Source organism: Corvus cornix, chromosome 3, assembly GCF_000738735.6.
Source record: "Corvus cornix cornix isolate S_Up_H32 chromosome 3, ASM73873v5, whole genome shotgun sequence".
NCBI lineage: Eukaryota > Metazoa > Chordata > Aves > Passeriformes > Corvidae > Corvus > Corvus cornix.
This window is the reverse complement of record NC_047056.1, coordinates 33066007-33085662: the sequence shown is the minus strand read 5'-3', so window position 1 is coordinate 33085662 and position 19656 is coordinate 33066007. Positions and strand designations below refer to the sequence as shown.

Here is a 19656-nt window from a genome sequence, read left to right as displayed (position 1 = left end):
GTTGCTTTTTTAATAGGTTGAAAAGACCACTTGAAGAAAGTTCAATGGTGACTTGCTTCTCCCTGGTAGAAACCTTTTGCATAGGGATTATTTTAGTGCCCAAGCATTGCTATTTTATTTTGAGATTAATAAGTACCAAATAACAAAAATCCACACCAAAAAAAAAAAAAAATATATATATATATAAAGAAAAGTAAACTAATCTCTGCCCAAACATAAAAAATACCTCTCAGTGACAGAGGTTTATAAGACTACACACAGAAAAATAATAGATGAAAGAAAGAACAGAGACCACATCCATTTATTCTAACCCCCTGCCACCTGAAAACAACCTATTTATTCAGGCTGGCAGAAAATTTTTCATTCCAGCTGTTTTTCATGTCAAATGTGGGATTCAGCAAAACAACATCTTTCATAGAAAGAACATTTCAGATTTTCATCAAAAGTATTGGTTTACTTTTGATTTTGTTTGACAGAAAATGGAAGAGGAGGTGTAGAGGGGAGGACAGAGGAAAGCAGACTGGGGAGCAAATCTAAGCAAACCTTACTAGAATGGCCTTACAGTAGTTAATCTTAGTGCAGGCATGGAATAGCTCATTATTTCTGCACAGAAAGCCTTTTTGCTCTCTTTTTGGCTTATTGTTAGGAAGGAAACAACAGACTTAAAACTATGAGATTTGGGGAAAAATCATGTACAACCATCCAGAACAGTAGCACTTTCTCTCTGGGTAAACTCAGTAAAAGCAATCTGTTACTCAGAATATGATGATTCAAGGACAGCAGAGAGAGAAGAAATTATGCTTAAGCTGTAGCAGTTTATGGAGCAGGATTGTCACTCAGCCTGAAAGAAAACTCTCAAGAACTGACTGTGGGGATACCCCACTACCACTCAAGATCATCTCCCTCTACCAGCAAATACAAATCCCTGGATAAATTATGACCCATGAAAGCACCCCTGTTAATATATTTACAACAGAGTCACACCTTTTTATTTAGCATCAGGAAGAGCTATTTGGAAATGAGTGCAACAAAGAATCTGATCCTTTGCTTGTTTCACTTTGACAATGCAGTACTTCTGCCAGGCTCAGTGGTGTATCTAACATCAAAGTAAAATGCTGACTATGCAGTCCCACCATTTCATTATTAATATCATCTTCCTGCTTCTGTGAAGCTGAACTTCAGATTTCAAATAATACTTCTTCCAAAGTCCAGGCTGGCACAGTTTTGATTTGCAAGGCATTCTGTAATAAAAGGCATGAAGCATACAACCTGAATATATACTCTCTAATACTATACCGTTTTCGTCAATTTAGACACGTCAGCAGAGAGTTGTTGCCATTATCCATCCTAAATGCACTGCTAATTAACTTCTAAATATATTGATGATAGGCAGATCTTCCTATTTTAACTTTTAAAAAATTTATATGCCTACACATTACAGATGAGAAATTCTATAATTTTAAATAAATCATTGACATTAATTTTGCAATGAGAAGTAGAATCTTTGAAATTTCTAGTAGGAGTGAAAATATAAAATAGCAACTGTTTGCTTGCAAATTCATTTTAGAAAACTGTGAAATTAAATTTACCCTCAAAGTCTAAGATTTGATTTACTCAACTTCCTATCCTTCACATCTTGGATATCCCATCTCCCCTGGAAAACTGACAGCTCTCAAGCTGACACCGAGCCAGTAACACCCAGTGTCTGTGCCAGGGCTCACAGCCCTGCAGGAGTGAGCCTGCCTTCCAGGGAGCCCATGCACAGCTGTCCCCCAGAGTCTCAGAAATCCACAATCCTTGGCAACGGCCATCCTTCCAGTTCTGGTGAACCAGACTTTCCAGTAACAAACTGTCACCTTAGAAATTGCCCAGCCCACTCAAACCCAAAGGGAAATAAAGTTTTATCACACTGAGATTGCTGGTAAAATGCTATTTAAATACAAACCAGGAAAAAACCCTAAATTATTGAAAACAACATTTAGCTTCCCTGAACTCACTTCCTCCACATGAATTCATATTTAATAAATTTATACCCTTACAGAAAACACTATATGAGAAAAAATGCTGAGAAAAGTAACTGGTTTTATCAAAACATATCCCAACCACACTTTACAGAACACATATAAACAATGAAAATTTAAAGTAAATAAGCTGGAAATTCCATTACCTCATCTAAAGTTTTTCCAGTCTGACAGATAAATTACATTGTTATCCTGAAGTTATTTACTTATTGTGCCTCACATCTATTTTTGACATATTAAAATTAAAATTGTGCTACAGAGGTAAACTGATGGGAAACTTTGATGAAAGTATACAAGCTTCAGGTCATAATTATAAGGTGCCTCCTAAAAGAAACCAAAAAGGTGAAAAATGAAACTGGCTTCCAGAAACTGCAGGTTTTGCTAATGGAAATGTGGAAAAAATTTAATTTTCTCTAGTTTGACTATATGAAATAACCTAATTTGGTTTTCTGCTTTGAAGAAGCATGTGTGTCAATGTGTTAAAACCTCTTAGCTACTTATATACTCTGATAGCTTTGGGACAGTAAGTCTGAAGTGAAAAGAAATATCCTCCTTCATCATGTAGGCTGCAAAATTTTAGTTTTACTTGCATAGCTAGAAAGCCTGGACCTTGTTCTAGTACATGGTTTTGAAGAAGCCAATCACAGGTCTGTTTTGGAGTATTGCAAAACTGCTTCCCAAGCCCTCTCCACTGGAAACCAGTGGTGAGAGGAATAAGAAAGGCTCAAATCAGCTTGGAAAGTTCAGACAGAGCTATGTGTAGACCCTTTCCTTGGGACATATGAAAATAATAATCCGGAAAAGTGCTGACGCAGTCCAAGATGGGAGATGAGCTCCTGTTTCCAAGAACACACCCTTGATTATTCCTCAATGGAATTTTTATTCAGAGGTAACTCGTCCCAAGCACAGAAAAGTAAGACTCCTGAGAGAATGGCTTCTATTGTAAATCTATTCTGTAGCAACTTCTTATAACAATGAACAGGTTCCAGTTTAGTCCTCTTTCCCCCACTAAAATCAGAATATGTATCCCTATTAAACTTTTATAAGATCATGACAGATTTCTACATTTTTTTTCCACCTACCAGGCCAGAGGAAAGGAAGGGAGCCCCATGTGGAGGGAATCTCTTTTCAAACAGGCATCAAACCAGCCATGAAAGTAATACCATTGTTCTTTGAAAGGAAACCCTGGAACTGCACAATATAAGAAAGCGAGTATCCAAAATCAGCAGTGAAAATTCTGAAGCCCATCCTATGCTCAGCAATCCTAGATCATACATTACAGTTTCTCCTCTGAACAAAAACTTTCACCAAATTCATTGTCACTGCTTAGTATTCAAGGAATATGGAAAAGCTATGCACACAGATGCTTGCATAAGAAACAACCTTGATTAAAGCAAACTGCTTTTCTCAGCAACTGCATGTGCATATTCCCAGATGTAATATGCCAGGCTCTCCACTTGTAACAGGGAAAAAGGAAGGGCCACTCAGACAAATTACAAAGCAACAGCAAACTGTATACCCACCTCCTCCATCGCCTCAACATACATATGCACCTAAACAGTATTTTAAAAGGGAATGATTATGCAGAATGGGAGGAAATAACACGACAGAAGGAAAAAGGAGCAATTTATCATTATCAGCATAGGTTTTGTTCAGGTAGATGTACTGGAAGAGAGCCAGCAAACATGAGCCAGAAAGAAATTACAGCCAAGACACCAGTCTGGAAAGCAAGGGATCAGGAACACAAAATATGCCATAGCAAGCAACTGCTATCCAGTTTATACAGCCACAGTGACAAACTACTCCTGAAACCCAGAATGGATATTACCTCCTGGCAGAATGGACATTAACTCCACCTGGTAGCACTGTGGTCCCAATGCAGGTGCATTAGTGTAGCTGGGCTTTGAAGTGTATAACTGCTGCACAATTAGGTCTGTCTGTGTTAAGTCAACTTTAGCTTTATTAGAAATTCACTTGCATTAGTTAACTTGAGTTGTTAGGCCTTTTTACATGTGTTCAGGTATCAGCCACAGTAAAGCCAACTGAGAGAGGACATGGTTTTCCTTAGTGTTTTGCACAAGGATAAAATCTTCTGCCAAAGAAAATAAGTGTTTCGGTGATATTTGCAAGGCCTACCTTGCCCAAACCAGGAGTGTCTTTCACTTTGCTGACTGCCCTCAACAAACATGGTGGTGCAGGGGGTGGGGAAGTCTGAAGGATACTGCTGAAGCAGGTAGAGAAGAGAGGAGATTCAGGAACAGATGATGCAGAAGGCCTGTGCTTCTTCTTTTTGGAAGAAAGGTTCAATTTCTGAGCAGCTCTGTGGGAAAAATGACAATAGTAAGCTAAAACAACCTCAAACATCAACAAGAATAAATGAAAGTATTTATCAGGTTACTGTTTATGTAGGCTCTCAGTTTTGCCCTCATTGATCCCAATAGTTTCATAATTCTTGTTCTTCCCTCATTAGTACTATTTTAATGCCAATGACCACAAAGTTGCTCCAAATTTAAAGTCTGCACTAAGTAGGGTCACAATCAGGCCTCTGTCACTATCTTACCTGTTGAAACAATTCAGCCTGCAAGAAAGCTCCAAACCCAAACCAATGAGCTATATGACAATTTCTGTTTTAGAATTACAAAAGGTTCACACAGAATTGTGTCTCATGCATAAGTCTGATTAGGAAATGAACACTATTAGTGATAAATTAGTAATAAATGCTCAGGTGAATCTGCTGAGGTGTAAGAAGCCTTGCACTAACTGTTCAAAATTTTTATCACCTCTTAAAACATAAGCCAGTCTAAAAACTGAACAAATGGTGACCAGTGAAAATATTGCTGTTTGTGATGAGATGGAGACAATCATACAAACTCCAGCTGCATTAACCACTAAGCAGGGGAAACAGTGAAGACTGTTTTTAATAGTACAGTATTCTCAGATAAGAATGCTGAAGTTTGTATAGACTTTGATTGAAAAGCTAAGCTTTCCTGGAACTGAAACATTCAGTAGTTTTGTTTTGCAAAATGTTTTATTTTGAGAGATAATGCAACATTCAAGTCTTTGTTGCAGCTGGTTTGTTCCAACACTTGTGCATCCTGCACTGCCCAGGTGTAACATCAATATTAATCATGTTGTGCCATGGTTTCCCTTTTGCAAAACAGAGCACTTTAAACAGAGCAGGTCAGGGGGAGAACCAACTCAAAGGAGAGATGGATAGAACAATTTTGTTTGCTTCGGCAGACAAATTGGGACTTAATATATATATAAAAGCAGTCTGTGCTGACAGTAGCTCTCCTTACTTTGCTGAAGTGTGTCACTCAAGACCAATAATTCAAAATCCTCCTAAGTTTTAAGAAGCTTTAGCTCCATTACACTGGTATCAGTTTATATTATCCAAGTCAAAACTTACAAAAGTAATTACATCATTTTACCCAAAGGAGTCAGGGGAGACTGAATATATACACATTTCAATATGCCAGTAACTGGTGTTTGTATCAGGTGTCTCAGACACATGGACAAATGACTGCTTGGCATGACATTGCCATATTGCAGCTGGTCACAAGCACACTGTGTGCACCACCAGTGTGTGTTCTTTTAGCCTATGGCAAGTGCAAAGCGCTTCCAGATAAATTCATTTCTAATAAAAGAAAAACACTAGGAGATTTTAACTGACCTGACACAGAATTAGAACTCAGAAGTTTCTGTACCACCTCCCTGTCCTTTCTCTTCATGCTGACCTGAAGACTGCAGTTCATAACCTGTCCCTCTCATTTAAGGATACACTTTCTTTTTCATAGAAAATGTACCCAAAATGTGTTGGTCAAAACCATTTTTCCTTTTCCTTGCAACATCTCCATGGTTTGAGAGGATTCAATTATTTCAGCTTCCACACTGTCCATTGCTAATACTTCTATGAAGTTGTCCATGCTGAATCAAGATATTCTGTACATCTTATTTTCACTATAAAATTATTTCAAGAGAAATCTTGTACTCTACTTGAAGCAACTGAAAATGTAAATGTTGGTCAAACATACTGAAAGCTTTACCCCTTTAGTCAAGTGCATTAGTCCAGTCTGAAATATAAGCACTAGCTCCATCCACTATGGTCATCCATCTGGTCTCACCGACTCATGCCCTGGTGAAAGTATATTTCCTAAGAGCTGTTTCCTGAATTGACTGACAGAGCCATTATCCCTCTTGCCACTAAATGCTCCTCCAGAATTTGCCGTTCTTTTTACAAAGCTGACAGTGTAATACAAACCACTTCCTGACCCAACCAAGCACATACCAACATTTTCTGAAAAAAAAAAAACCACTGTTGGAGGTACCTGGCCTTTTCAAAATCTTGGAACTACATTCTAGTTTGACAGTTATAACCTTTGAGATTGCATTCAAATGGAATAACCTGCATTTTCCTTATATTTTTGGCCTGTGACTGGAAAAATGTTTGAAAAACAACGAACTATTTCTCACAACTTCATGGGCCTCTCTTTTTTTCCCCAATGAGAGGAAATCAACACATGGCAGGCTAGAAAATAATTTACAAGCCCTATCAGACTTGACTGAATTTTGAAGGGGATCAAAAAGGCAGTAGGCATCAGGTAATTCTCAGAGCATTTAATTGGGAAGAGAAGGCTAGTTTAACCACATGTAGGCTGCAATATGATACAAATACACAGAGTGTGGCTTTCTTGTGAGCACATTTGCGTGAGCAAAATCCTTCAGCCTGAGTGGCTAGCATTGCTCCAAACACAACTGGTCATGCCAGCTGGTACTGATTTGGCCCTGTGATCTAGCACAGGAGGTTACAAATTCTCATATTTTACTTTTCCAGGCAAGTCAGAGGCCTGGCTCTCCCATGCAGACTCTCTGGACCACCAGGCTTCTCAGGCAAGGCACGAGGCTGGACCCTGGGAGACGTGAGGACGGTGCAGCTCACAGCCTGCACAGCTCCGCCAGCAGCTGTTTAGGCTCTGCTCTTTGTACAGGAGCCAGCTATTTTATTTTTTTCATTTAATATCTAGTATAATAGGGCTCTGATTTCCACTTGAGACTCTGCCTACTGCTGCAGTAATGGTGATGGCAGTGATGGCAGCATGGCTTTTTGTGCTGACAATAAGCTGATCATACTCCAGGTTGTATTAGCTCCCATTTGAGCCAAGTGATATCAGCTATGGAATATGCAGGGGTGTGCAGGGGGCTCCAGTGCATTGTAAACCACTTCCCCACTGTGTGTGGTATGGCTGTGGTAGGGATTGCATCCACAGAGACTCACAAGGAATTTGATCCAAATTCAATTTTCGAAGGGTATAATTTAAATTGCATTAGACCACTGTGTGAACATACTTATTCACAACAGAACTGTCTTTAATGTCATTTTACTGAATTACCTTCCAAAATAATGCATATTTAATCCAGTTTAGCTAATATACTTTGGATTAACGCCTTCAGATAATTTGGACTATTTCTTTCCTGAGAGTCCCTATGCAAACAAGCAGCTGGAGACTTTTTGAAGGCTTACAAGATTTCTGGCAGAGCAAATAATCACAAGATCAAGAGCTGAAATTGCAGGGGGGACATTAGAAAGCTGATTAAAGTTCAATCCAAATAAAACTAATACATTGCCCTGGCAGGAAAGGGAAACTGCTTTGAAAGTCCACCTGATCCATAGCAAAGACTGAGATCATTTCTTGAAAGGACATTCTCTACTTTTTGTTTTTTAAAATACAAGTTTAATAATTTATATCTTTCGGCAGTCAGAACTGTTTTCACACCCCACCAGAAACGGTGATATATTTTTTCACCTTAAAACTCCCCAGCAGGCTGGGATTTTCAAACACATTGAATGTAGAAGTAACTTCCCTACCCTGGAAGACAATTCAAGACTGATAGGAACTTTCTGAAAGCTGAAGATGCTCCATGTGACTTACTGAAGAAATGGAAGTAAACCATCTTAGAGCTAATACTGAGATGCAGGGGGGAAAGCATGCTCTTTGGAAACATGATTAGAGAGATGAATGAACATAAATGGATTAAATAATCCATTTTTAACACAGAACAAAGGCACATCTCGGAGTGGTGCAAAGAACTCTGCTAAGTTATTCATACTACTTATAAGCAATACAAGAATGAAGTTGCTTAAACTCTAGGCAAAATAAAAGGCATTGTGGAAAGCTCTGTAAATATCTTGCTTAGAGAAGTCATTGGGGTGATTTCTTACAGTACAACATATGTAAGGAAACTCTGTGGAAAGAATAGTTTGAAAATTCATGGCTTCTAAATTAATGCTAATAAAATTCAAGGGACACTTGTTTAGCTTGATAAAAGAAAATGTTTTTTTCAGCAACACATCATGCAAGGCAAAGTTAAAACTTTAGGACTGTCAAAGTAGAGGTCAGTAGGCCCACTAAGTTCATTAGATTTAGAAGGAGGTGGAGCATTAAGCAGATACTTAAAATACTATTCACATTTTTGTCAGCAAAGTTCATTGATAAGTAACACTGACTGACACACTCCTCCATCAGTGGAGAAGAGATCTGAAGAGATTTCCTTAGGTGAGTATCTCTGTATAATTATTCCTTACTGGATGTTCATACTACACTAAGATGCATCCAGTACTTATCACCCTTGGAAATAGAATTCCAGATCATAGACGATATTGAGCTGGCATATCAGTTTCTGTGTCAAAATAGGAAGTGAAATTTCATTTTCATATCATATTTTCCACAGAGAAAATTACTCACAAGCTATGGATACTAAACAGTCATGTATTAACTAACTTTATTGTAAATATTTACAATTTTAATTCAAACTAAAAAACTATTTTTCTTCCGTATTTGGAGGCACAATTCCATCTTATAGTAAAACTATTCTTGGCTGGGTGCACCATTCAAGGAGTAAGGTATGAACTTTATCTCTGCAAGGGATGGCTTACCAGAGGATGTGATGGTTAGACAAGCCCAAAGTATGTTAATGATCTTCCATGGCAATTAAAACGCTACCTTTACTTACCCAAAACTGTCTTGCCTGCTGTATTTTAATGTATGTTGGAAAATAGATGGAAGTTTAGTTTGGAAATCAGTCTTCTGAGCAAACTCTCTAAGCATATTTGTGCAGGTATATCATCAGCTATAAAATAGACCTGTGTATCTGTGATCAGCAGTGTTTGTTACCCAGCATGAAACATTTGTATCCTATGGTCTCAGGTTGAGCACATATAGTGAAAGACACCATTATCCAGCCACACCCTCAAAACAAGAGCTGTACTGATGTTCTTCTTTTCTTTCTTTTTTTTTTTTTTTAACCCCAGACATAATTTCTCCCGTAGAACAAAGCAGAAGTTTTAGACTGTCACCTACAAAGTAAAATGTAATCTGTGTAGTATTTTAGTTAACTGACTGCGCTGGTTTCAGCTGGAGTAGAGTTCATTTTCTTCCCAGTGGCTAGTGTGGAGCTGTGTTTTGGGTTTGTACTGAACGCAGTGAAGATAATATAGAGATGTTTTTGTTATTGCTGAGCAGGGCATACACAGAGCCAAGGCCTTTGCTGCTTCTCCTACAGCCACACTGGTGAGGAGGCTGGGAGTGCATGGGAGGCTGGGAGGGGACACAGCTGGGACAGGTGACCCAAACTGACCAAAAGGATATTCCAGACCAAATGGCATCATGCTCAGAATATAAAGTGGGGGGAAGAAGGAGGAAGGGGTGGAATGTTTGGAATGTTGGTGTTTGTCTTCCCAAGTCACCATTATGTGTGATGGGGCCCTGCTCTCCTGGAGACAGCCAAACACCTGCCTGCTCATGGGAAGTACTGAATTAACACCTTGTTTTGCTTTGCTGGTGTGCATGGCTTTTGCTTTCCCTGATAAACTGTCTTTATCTCAACCCACGAGTTTTCTCGCTTTCACCCTTCCCATTCCCTTCCCACTCCCACTGGTGGGGGAGAGAGAGAGCAGCTGCCTGGGCTTGGCTGCTGGTTGGGGTTGAACCATGACACTGGCAGAATGTCAAACAAAGGAATACTGGAATCCTGCCACTAGTTTTGATTATTTCCAACTCAAATGTTTGCCAACATGGTTTCCAAGTGTATTTTCTGCTTTGGGTAAACATGTTTATATGAAATTTCCTAGAAAAGTCCTCGTGGTAGCTGGAAGTTAAAAAACAATGGGATACTGCAAATTTACAACCATGCAGGTTCTTTCTCTGTGAGAAAAGCCAGTCTTGATTTTCTGTCACACAAGGTCACTCAATAGTGTTTCATCCAGGATCTTTCATTACTAAATTATGTCACCTACATGCTGCCCATACAAACTGGACAGAGTGCACTGAATGGGATGTTCACATTTCTGACTGTAGGGCTCTAACCTACCTTCTCCGAATTTTCAGCAAAATTGATTCGATTTCTTCCATTCACCCGCATAGGTGATGCATGCTCAGTAAGGCCACATCACAGCCAGGCTGACCTGAGTGCTACCACCAAAAAGGGAGACACCACACCTGCCAGTGCCCTGTGTACATACTTCCTTTCCCTCTCTTGCTTCTTCCTCACATTTATTTTGGCTTGTCTGCTACTGCTTTGACCTCCTAAATGGGCTTGTTCCAAGGGTGTTCTAAATCATACTTATTTGACATGGCTAATATGCCTGAATTCTATGGCAAGGTCTTTCCCAGCCTTAAAATCTGAGGCATGTGGTATGAACTGTGGTTTCATATAAATCTCACATTTCTATCTGGAGGGCAACAAATTGGCCAGGAGCCATGGCTTCCTCTGTGCCATGCCTTCCCTTGCATCTTCTAAAGCAAAGAGAAGAAAGATGCTTTAGAGGATGTTTAACCCACAAGCTAACAGCTTGCTCTGCCACCCCTCCACCATCTGCTGCAAACCAGGGGTACCACCTGGGAAGCTTGTTCAAGAAGCAAGAACAGCCTCCAAGAGCTTTTCCTCATACCTCTACATGGAACAGTTTTTTCTCACCCAGAGTGAAAGCAAAAAGACAAAGTGATAAATCTTGCAGCTGTCTTGCCATGTCCCTTCTCAGTCCTCATTCCCTGCCTTCCAATAGGAAGCTACAAGCTATAAACAAGAATCAGGACAAACTGTATTCCACTTCAATTCTCGGGGTGGCCAAACCCAGGGCTGTGGTGTTGCAGCCTAGTAAGATATGTAAGGAATGAAATAAAAATCCTCAGAGGAACACTTTCAGGATTTGTAGTTCCAGTAAGATTCTTAGTATTTGTGTTTAATTATTTTACAATGCCTTTAAAATCTGGAGATAATTTGAGCTTTCTGCTTATTCTGTAGAAGGTATAATAAACATCTCTCCAAAGCCCAGTAAACACTTGCCCCTTATTGTTCTCTTTATTTTTATGCATGCATTCAATTTCATAGCAACAGTAAAGCTGTCCCAGGCTCTAATCTTTCATATCTTGGGTGGTAGTTCAGACATTTTGGCCACAGTGCCTTAGTGACTGTCCTCTCCCCAGGAACTGTACTGTAACTGTCAAGAAACTCCTTATTTTTAATTTAATTAATTATAAAAAGTCAAAATAGATCTTCAAACTTTATTCTGGATAAGTCTTATAAAAGCTGAGGCACACAGGCAAACTCAGTGAAATTAACATCACAGACATGCTCTTATACTAGCTTCAAATTTGAGTAAATTCTTTGGCAACAGAGCTGCTCCTAGATTGCAGCAAAACGAAGATGAGGAGTATGCTTTCAGACCAAGAGCTTAAGGAGAAGCTCAAAGTTCTACACAACTATACTGTGGGACAGAGGACTCATATTCTAACAGCTGTTATTTGAGGGAAACTCCCAGTTTTAGAGAAGGATAGGACAAGATCTGAAACAAACCCCTTCTCATGTCATCACTGTTTGATTCACAAAGTTCTCTTCTGCAGGCAGCACTGTATTCCAGCAGAGATCTTTTTCTCTAACCTGTAAGTTCCTGGAAAACTCTGATTTGGTGACAGATGTCTTTCTGCCTTTGGCAACAGGATTATTCATTAGCACTCATGCATAAAGGTAATGTTGGCAAAAAAAGAAGCAACTCAAACGAACCACCACATTTGAAATTTCTACAAGAGGTCATACCCTTGTCCTTCAATGGTACCCATCAAGAAAACTACATATTGACTCAATATCTTGATACATTTAGCTAAAGAAATATAATTTCTGATTTCTTTCCTTTCTTTTTCTCCTCCTTCTCTTCTTAATATGGTTCCTAAATTTCAGGCATTACTGACCAAGGTAGTGGTCACACACACTACAAAAATGACCAGATTCACCTTTTCTGCTGTTATTGACTGCAGACACACATAATCAACCTGCATTTTTAGAGAAAAAGAGTGATTTTGGTAACAAGCAGAAGAACCCAACCATGTGGAAAATGTTCAGCAATCAAACAAAGAAGAGAAATCACTAGTCAATTTTTTTAAAGAGTGGGTAAAGGTTGTTTCTACTATTAATCTAGCTTGTTTTTCTCTACAAAAAAATGGTTTTATAAAAAATGGTAGTCAGACAGATGACAGTGCTCACAACATTATCCTTTCCTTGGAAAGCTCTGAGGATCAATTGGATATGTGTCACTGCGTGCTTAATGCATGAAGCAAGCTGACCAATTATACTTGGATAAAATAAAATAAGATGTTTATCACTAGTTGAATATAGGAAGAAAAACAGATATATTTACTATAACTCAAATTAATTTAAATGTAAGAACTTATCAGTTACCGCCATGGTTACTTGGCAACCCATTTTCAAACCAGAGTAGACTTTAATTCAGTCACACAGAGCTGAGGGCAAGGACTCTAGTATCTTCCAAGGAAAGGACAGAAACAGGCTCCATCCAGCTCAGCCTTTGGGTGTTAAGACATATTGCCCATTTATACTGAGGATTTATTTTGCAAGGCACCAGCATTTCCACTAAGTGGAAGGAGATGTGCACTGTTTTATCTTTGTAGTGTTATTGTGTAAAACAAGAAATATACACAGATGTTACACTTGTTAACTGTAAAATAATAAAGGTATAGATCTACAGTTACACTGCCTTCTTGTGAAAGTTCCCCAAGGAATAGCTGGCAGATTTTCCCTATGTCTGAGATAACACAGGAAATGCCAGACCATTGGACTGGACTCCTGGTTAGTCAGCCCCTCGCTGACTCTCCTCATGAGCAGTTGTGACAGCTCAAAAACGTGACTAACAGAAGCTTTGCAATGAGGGGCCCACAAACCACTGGCCATTTAATAACAGTCCTTAAAATCACATAAAGAAAATTCTTTAGCTGTAAGTTTTATGGAGCTTATACGATTACAGTTATTCTATTACCTTGAATGCTAAAGCCTGACCACATACTGTGCAGAAAGCTATTCTGCTTCATATCTGTCCCATTCAGCAAAAACCTCTCATAACACCAGGAGAAAATGCAGCCAGCACACAGATTCACAGTCCATTTTGTCATTGTTTAACTTTCCGGTTGGCAGAACCATAAAAAGGTTAAAAGGCAGGTATGTTTTACAGGGGGTTTTGCCTCATCAATATTTTTGAGGTCAGCACATTTAAAATAACACCAGCATACAAATGGTAAACTATTCTGACAATGCAGATGCACTGAAATTCAACACACTTAAGCCCAGCTCTGACAAGCCATCTCCTGTCATAGTAAAAAATATTTCCTCTGAGAGTTCCTGTTAGTTTTGCCTTGGACTTATTTAAGTCACCACCAGGAGATGGTGATAATTCTTTGATACACATTGTTTTCAGCTACTGGAGACTACCACTGTTACTATAAATAACATGCTATGGTCCAAGTCTGAGGTCTTCCTCTTAGCAGACTGCACACACCCTAAAATCAGTCCAGTCCCAACAGCTGATACACAAAGCAGACAAAACAAAGGAAGAAATTTTATGATCCCACCTTCCTAGAGACAGGCTGAAGCTCAAAGAAATTTATGAATGGTGGGACCTAATAAATTCATCTATATTTTCTCAGCAGATTGACACAAATAGTTATGGTGATTTTGAAGATGCCTAATAGCATCCCCTCCAGTACCTACAAGAAGGGTACCAAGATGACAGACTTGTGCTCCATACCAGGATATGGAATGAGAACAAGAGCTAGTGGGCATATGTTGAAGCAAGAGGAGTTTGGACAGGGTATAAGGAAAAGCTTTTTCACCCTGAAGGCATCCAAGCAATGCTGTGCAGTTTTTGTGCTTGGGCAAGTTTAGCCCCAAATGGATAAAAGCCTGGGCAACATGTCCGACCTCAGAGCTGAGCCTGCTTTGAGCATGAAGTCGGATTAGAAACATCTTGATGTCCCTTCCAGCATCTACAATCCAATGATGCTATGAAAGAAATGTCAATGTAAATCTGAAAGCAATAAAATATCATGTTGTATTTTTTCTTTCAAAATGTACTTTCTCTGAAAATTTTCAACAGAATCACTTGGTGTCAGTCTCAGAAATTTATGAAATTCAAAATTAAATCTTTAATTTTCAGTATATTAATTTAAATATAACTGGAGGAATGTCAAACTACAGTTTCAAACTGAAAATAGTAATAGCTACTTCTTTTCTGCAAGATTTTTATGAAAACACATTAAATTTTTTTTTAATTGTTTACTTTCTGGTAGCATATTAGCTAATCAGCACATGCTGATGAATTTAGTTTCATTTGAATGAAATTATTTGAATGAAATCCACATTTCTTGCTGAGAAAAAAAAATGACACGAATTTCACCCAGGTCACCTTCAATGTTTTATGATAAAACCTCTCTCTATCTACTGAAGTCTCAGGCAGTAATTCTACACAACACTAAATGTCCTCATATCCTACCACTTTCAGGGGAAGTCCCATGCGCCCAGCCTCTTGCAGGAATGCTCAGCATTCTGCTGGCTTGGACCCCACCTCCTTTGGGAGCTGACCTTAATATTTAACCTACTTTAATCATGCTGCAGAATGATTATGAAAAATTATGAAACTGGAAAACACTATTAGTGTTGGCAATTTCTGATATTTTTAAAACAAACCTTTTGTTCTTTTTTTTTTCTATTTCCAGTAAAGTGAAATTTAAAAAAACCCCATGAAATTAAATACACCACACAGAGTAGTAAGGCGTTGCCAGAAAGAATTGAACTGTACAAATGTGCAGCCCAGGCACCAAAAAGCAGAATTTATGACATGTAAAGTCTTTAATCTGCAGCTTTTTGCTCATTACCTGTTCAGATTTCAGTGAAAGCCAATTAATTTTCAGTTCTGAGGGCACTTCTCAGATAGTTGCACAAACCACTATACTGAACAAGTTTGTTTCTTAGCAAAAGCAAATTTTTGAAAATACCTCCAGAAGTGGGAAAATAAGTTATTTGCAATGGCTCAAAATTTTATGCAAAAATGTTTCTCTAAACTCAACCTGTCTCATATAAAGAGGGCAGGAAAACACATTTGCTGTTTGATTTTACTTGGATCTCAATCTCTTTCGTGATTTGTTGATAGAACCTATATTTGCTGTTCCACATGAATAAAGTGCCAGTAACTCCTGTTCAATATTGCTGAAATACAGCTGAGAGTCAGGGGTGCAGGGGGGAGGGATATTAGAGGAATTAGCAAGGGTCTTGTCTGCTCTTCTGTAACACCAAAGGCACTGCAGTCACTGAGTCTCCTGGGTCCACAGTAGATATTACAAATACAAGGGGTAATATTACCCAGAAAAACCTTTTGCCTCTTAAAATGCACATGGCCCCCTCTAAGAATAAGACAAAAACTGTATTTCTTGCTATATTTCTTTTATACCAGAGGACAGGAGAAGGAGAGCACTTTCTGTGTACAGTGAGTATACTTTGCTTTCCAGAGCAGATGATAACAAAGAGATTCATCTGTTCCTTTTGCCCTACTACAGCCACCTGCAGCAAGGCTCAAGCAGGTCAGATGCTGCCTCACCCTATGTTTGCAGAAAGAGAAGTCATTATTTTCCATTCTGGAAATTTGATCACACTCACACATTCGGTATATTGGTCATTTTAAATAACCTAAACTGGCCAGAAAATAGAACTCAGAATTTAGTTTCCAACATCACAAGATTCTGCCCTCACTTGAAATGCTTTTATCAGATTTAAACAACAGAGGATGGAAACCTTATTGACGGGGTAATATAGTTAAAATTAAGCTGACCAACTGATCTGCTGTGTCTGAGGTTGCCTCTTTGTATTAAAGAACTCCTCAGCTCCTTCACAATAAAACATATTCCTGTTGAAGCTTCTGAACAAAATGAAAGTTTCATTCTATCTGGAAGATACTGATCCATTTGGGACTAATTCAAGCTTCCTAGATTTATCAGTTTAGGCCTCCTGAGCTCATAACAAACCTGTGCAGTACTCTGAGGAGCCTCAAGCAGACTCTCCCTTCACGCTCCCATCCCAATTCTTCTGTGACCTAGTACCCAGCAAATGTAGCTCGCAATCAGCCCTCTCTAAAAGGCTTTTTGCAGATATCCATATATCATAGCCCTTTGATTTCTGACAACCAAAAAATTCCCCCTGCACCCTCTCACTAAGCCACAGAGTTTTATACCAGTCCTTTGGCTCTAACAGGACCCATTAGACTCACAGTAATGAGTGGGGCTCTCCACAGCTTTGTACACAGCCATATGGGAGGCCATGCTCCCCAAAATTAAGTTATTTTTAGTAAATCTTCTGTTTTATGCACTTGCAATATCACCAAAAACTGTGGGCATCACTGAAGTAGCCTCAGTCAAGTAGTCATTCAAGAATCAATGTTACAACTGAGAAGACTGACAAATATTGGGGGGCAAGAGGGGTTTAAAGTACTTTAGCTTGAAGTAGCTGATAACACAACCTTTTTACACCACAAAGCATACTAAATTTCTAAATATAAACTTTATTCTTCTCCCTGATATGTAAAGCCACAGTCACACACTGTGTGTCCCCAATGCAAAAACACTGCAAAGCTGATATAGACGGACAAGCCACATAAATATATTTTTTTTACCCCTGTTTAAACATAAATTATCCCACTGTCATTTCAACAGTATGGTTACAGCAAATAGCCTTCTTAGTGTGAAAGTCTTTATCCTGGTCAGATTATTCCTAAACAGCATGGAGAATAGGGAAATAAAACATGAAGTACTACCTAATGACAAATTTGCAATTACTCAAGAATGGCTCTACTGATACAATGATTTTGGCAAGAAGAAATATGCCCCATAACAAAAATTGTTGCTTTGTATATAGATGAACACACACATGCAATACAGCCAAGTTCACTTTCCCTTGCACAGATCAACATCCACACCAGTCCTGCATGCACAGACCAAAGACGAAAAGAAAAAGAAGAAAAGCACAGGACAGGGAATCCATTTGGGCCCTTGTTAGTATAAGCAAACACCATCACACTGCTTCACACTGCTTCACACCTGAGCTGGGACAGCACAACTCTGCACCAGACAAAGCAACTGGCCACAGATCTCTCCCTTTCAGTCATCAATATCACTGACTTCCTTTTTCCCTCATTTTATTATGTTCTCTGGTAGCTATTTTCCATCTGTCATGTTACCTGTTTTTCTTTTTGCCTGTTTACTGCCACATCAATTCATTTAAACAGGTACTATCAGAAACACAGCAGGCAGATGAAATGCATTCAGCTTGTCACCAACAGTCCAATGCTCCCCCAGGGGTGATGTTACAGTCTTTATTCTATGATTAGCTCCTGCCCACTGCACCAACTTAGACTTTCATTTGCTATTCTGTTCCCCCAGCTAGAGAGCATTTATCCTCCTCCTCTTTGGATTTATTTTCTGTTCTAAATACCTATCTCTGAAAATGCAGATACGGAAGGAAGACCCATGGACTATGTGACACAATTAGTACCAGGAGAAACAGTGTATCTGTGGGCCTTTTTGCATGGTTATATTTCACACATCTCACACTGCAAGGAGGCACACTCTGATCATTAAATTCAAATCAATAATGTAAGGGGCAGTTTCAACGACCCTCCGGAGATATGACTGTGCTCCAAAGCTCACTGAGGCCAATCTTGGATCACTTGTTTCTGAATGTATGATAAATTTTCTCTGGAAGTTCAATTTTACAAGGACCCAGACATCTCCTGTGGTATGTGGTGCATGCCTTTACCTCCTACTGAGACTAATGGGACCTTAAGGGGCTGGACAAATTTCAGGAACAGGTATTTTCTGAATTATAAAAGCAATTCCTGTCTGTGGACCTAATCCAATACCATGATGTATGCCCTGTATTGCTGTTGAAAGAAAAAGAAGCGCGAAATATTCATTCTCTTGAAGAAGGAGATTACAGAAAACCTGAAAGTTAGAACACAAGGCAACCAGCTCATGCGTGGAGCTCATCAATACAACTGTTAGGAGGCTCCCAGGAAAGCTGGCTGGTGGGGCAGCCAGCCAAACTGGGGTTACCATGATGTGTGTTAGGAGGGCAAGGCATGATTACACTATCATTATTTACCAAGCAAGATAGAGAATTTTTTCAAGCATGACTGAATTGCATCTGCCCTTGAACACCTGGCAGGGAGTAAAACTGTCTCGCAAGCAGAGAGAGGTTTGCTGCCTTTGCTGCAGATAAACTCACTATCATGAGAACTCCAAAGAGCAAGGCATTTAGTAATTAAAGGAGTATAAATATAGGGCATGTGACCATGCCGTTTCCCTTTCTCTATCTGATGTCACAGGAAAGCATGGAATGACAAAAACAAAGCTTGTTTTCATGTTCTTTTCTACCAAGACTAAATAAGATTATAGCAGAAGCAGACAGACAGTCACACTGGCAACAATGTGATATTGTGAAGCTGGTTGGGGGGAAGAAATGAAAAAAGCACCAACTCAAAAAGTCTTTCAGCAGTCTATTTTAAGGAGGCATCTTATATAACAGGAAGCAAGCACAGTTATTCTGGATTCTTGAACACCGTCTGTCACATCGCCATGAGCAAAGGAAGTATAAAGAAATATGTGAGACCATTTGAAGACTGTTAGTTTTAATTAGTCTGCAATAATGCTGGTTATATAAATCCTTGCAGGTTGAATTAGAGAAAGAAAATACCATCGAGATAAAGCCTACATAATATCTAAATCATTCCAAAGCTAAGGGGAAAAGACATCTTTTTTTTTTTTTTTTTTTTTTTTTTGCAAATGGCAAGCTCAGACGTGAGGGTGGCGATCAGTGTGTGGTATTTCCAGGCACTAACCACTAGCACTGCTCTGAATTCTTCGGGGCAGGAATACACACTCTCAAGGAGGCAAGGCACAGGTGGCTGTTCCTTGGCAAAGGAGCACTTTTCTGTCCAAAAGCTACCAAGTGAAGCATCAGCTGCCCACATATAATTTAGCAGGAACACTAGAAGGGTCCCTCAAGGTTGTGGTAAACCAGCTGGCTCATTAGCCACTACTCCAGCCTAGTCTGCAAGTGCTACTGTGGTGCCCAGAGCTACTGGTGCTGAGAGCTAACACAACTCCTCTACCTTTTCTCCCTACAAGAACAGCCACATAACACAGGGCAGGATGGAATACTCCATTTCTTAGGTTTCTAGCATAGGGATTAGAATTTGGCTAATAGCTTTGGTCATAGACAGTGTTCAGGATGAAAGGATGTACTA

At 39.2% G+C, this 19656-nt stretch overlaps 1 protein-coding gene across 1 annotated transcript in view; it reads right to left on the bottom strand.

The window, feature by feature from the left end:
• KIF26B (kinesin family member 26B) overlaps positions 1–19656 on the bottom strand; it is a 285391-nt gene that overhangs the window by 104001 nt on the left and 161734 nt on the right. The window contains exon 5 of the mRNA XM_039569408.1: positions 4158–4341. Coding sequence (XP_039425342.1) covers positions 4158–4341 — 184 coding nt within the window. The remainder of the gene's footprint in view (positions 1–4157; positions 4342–19656) is intronic.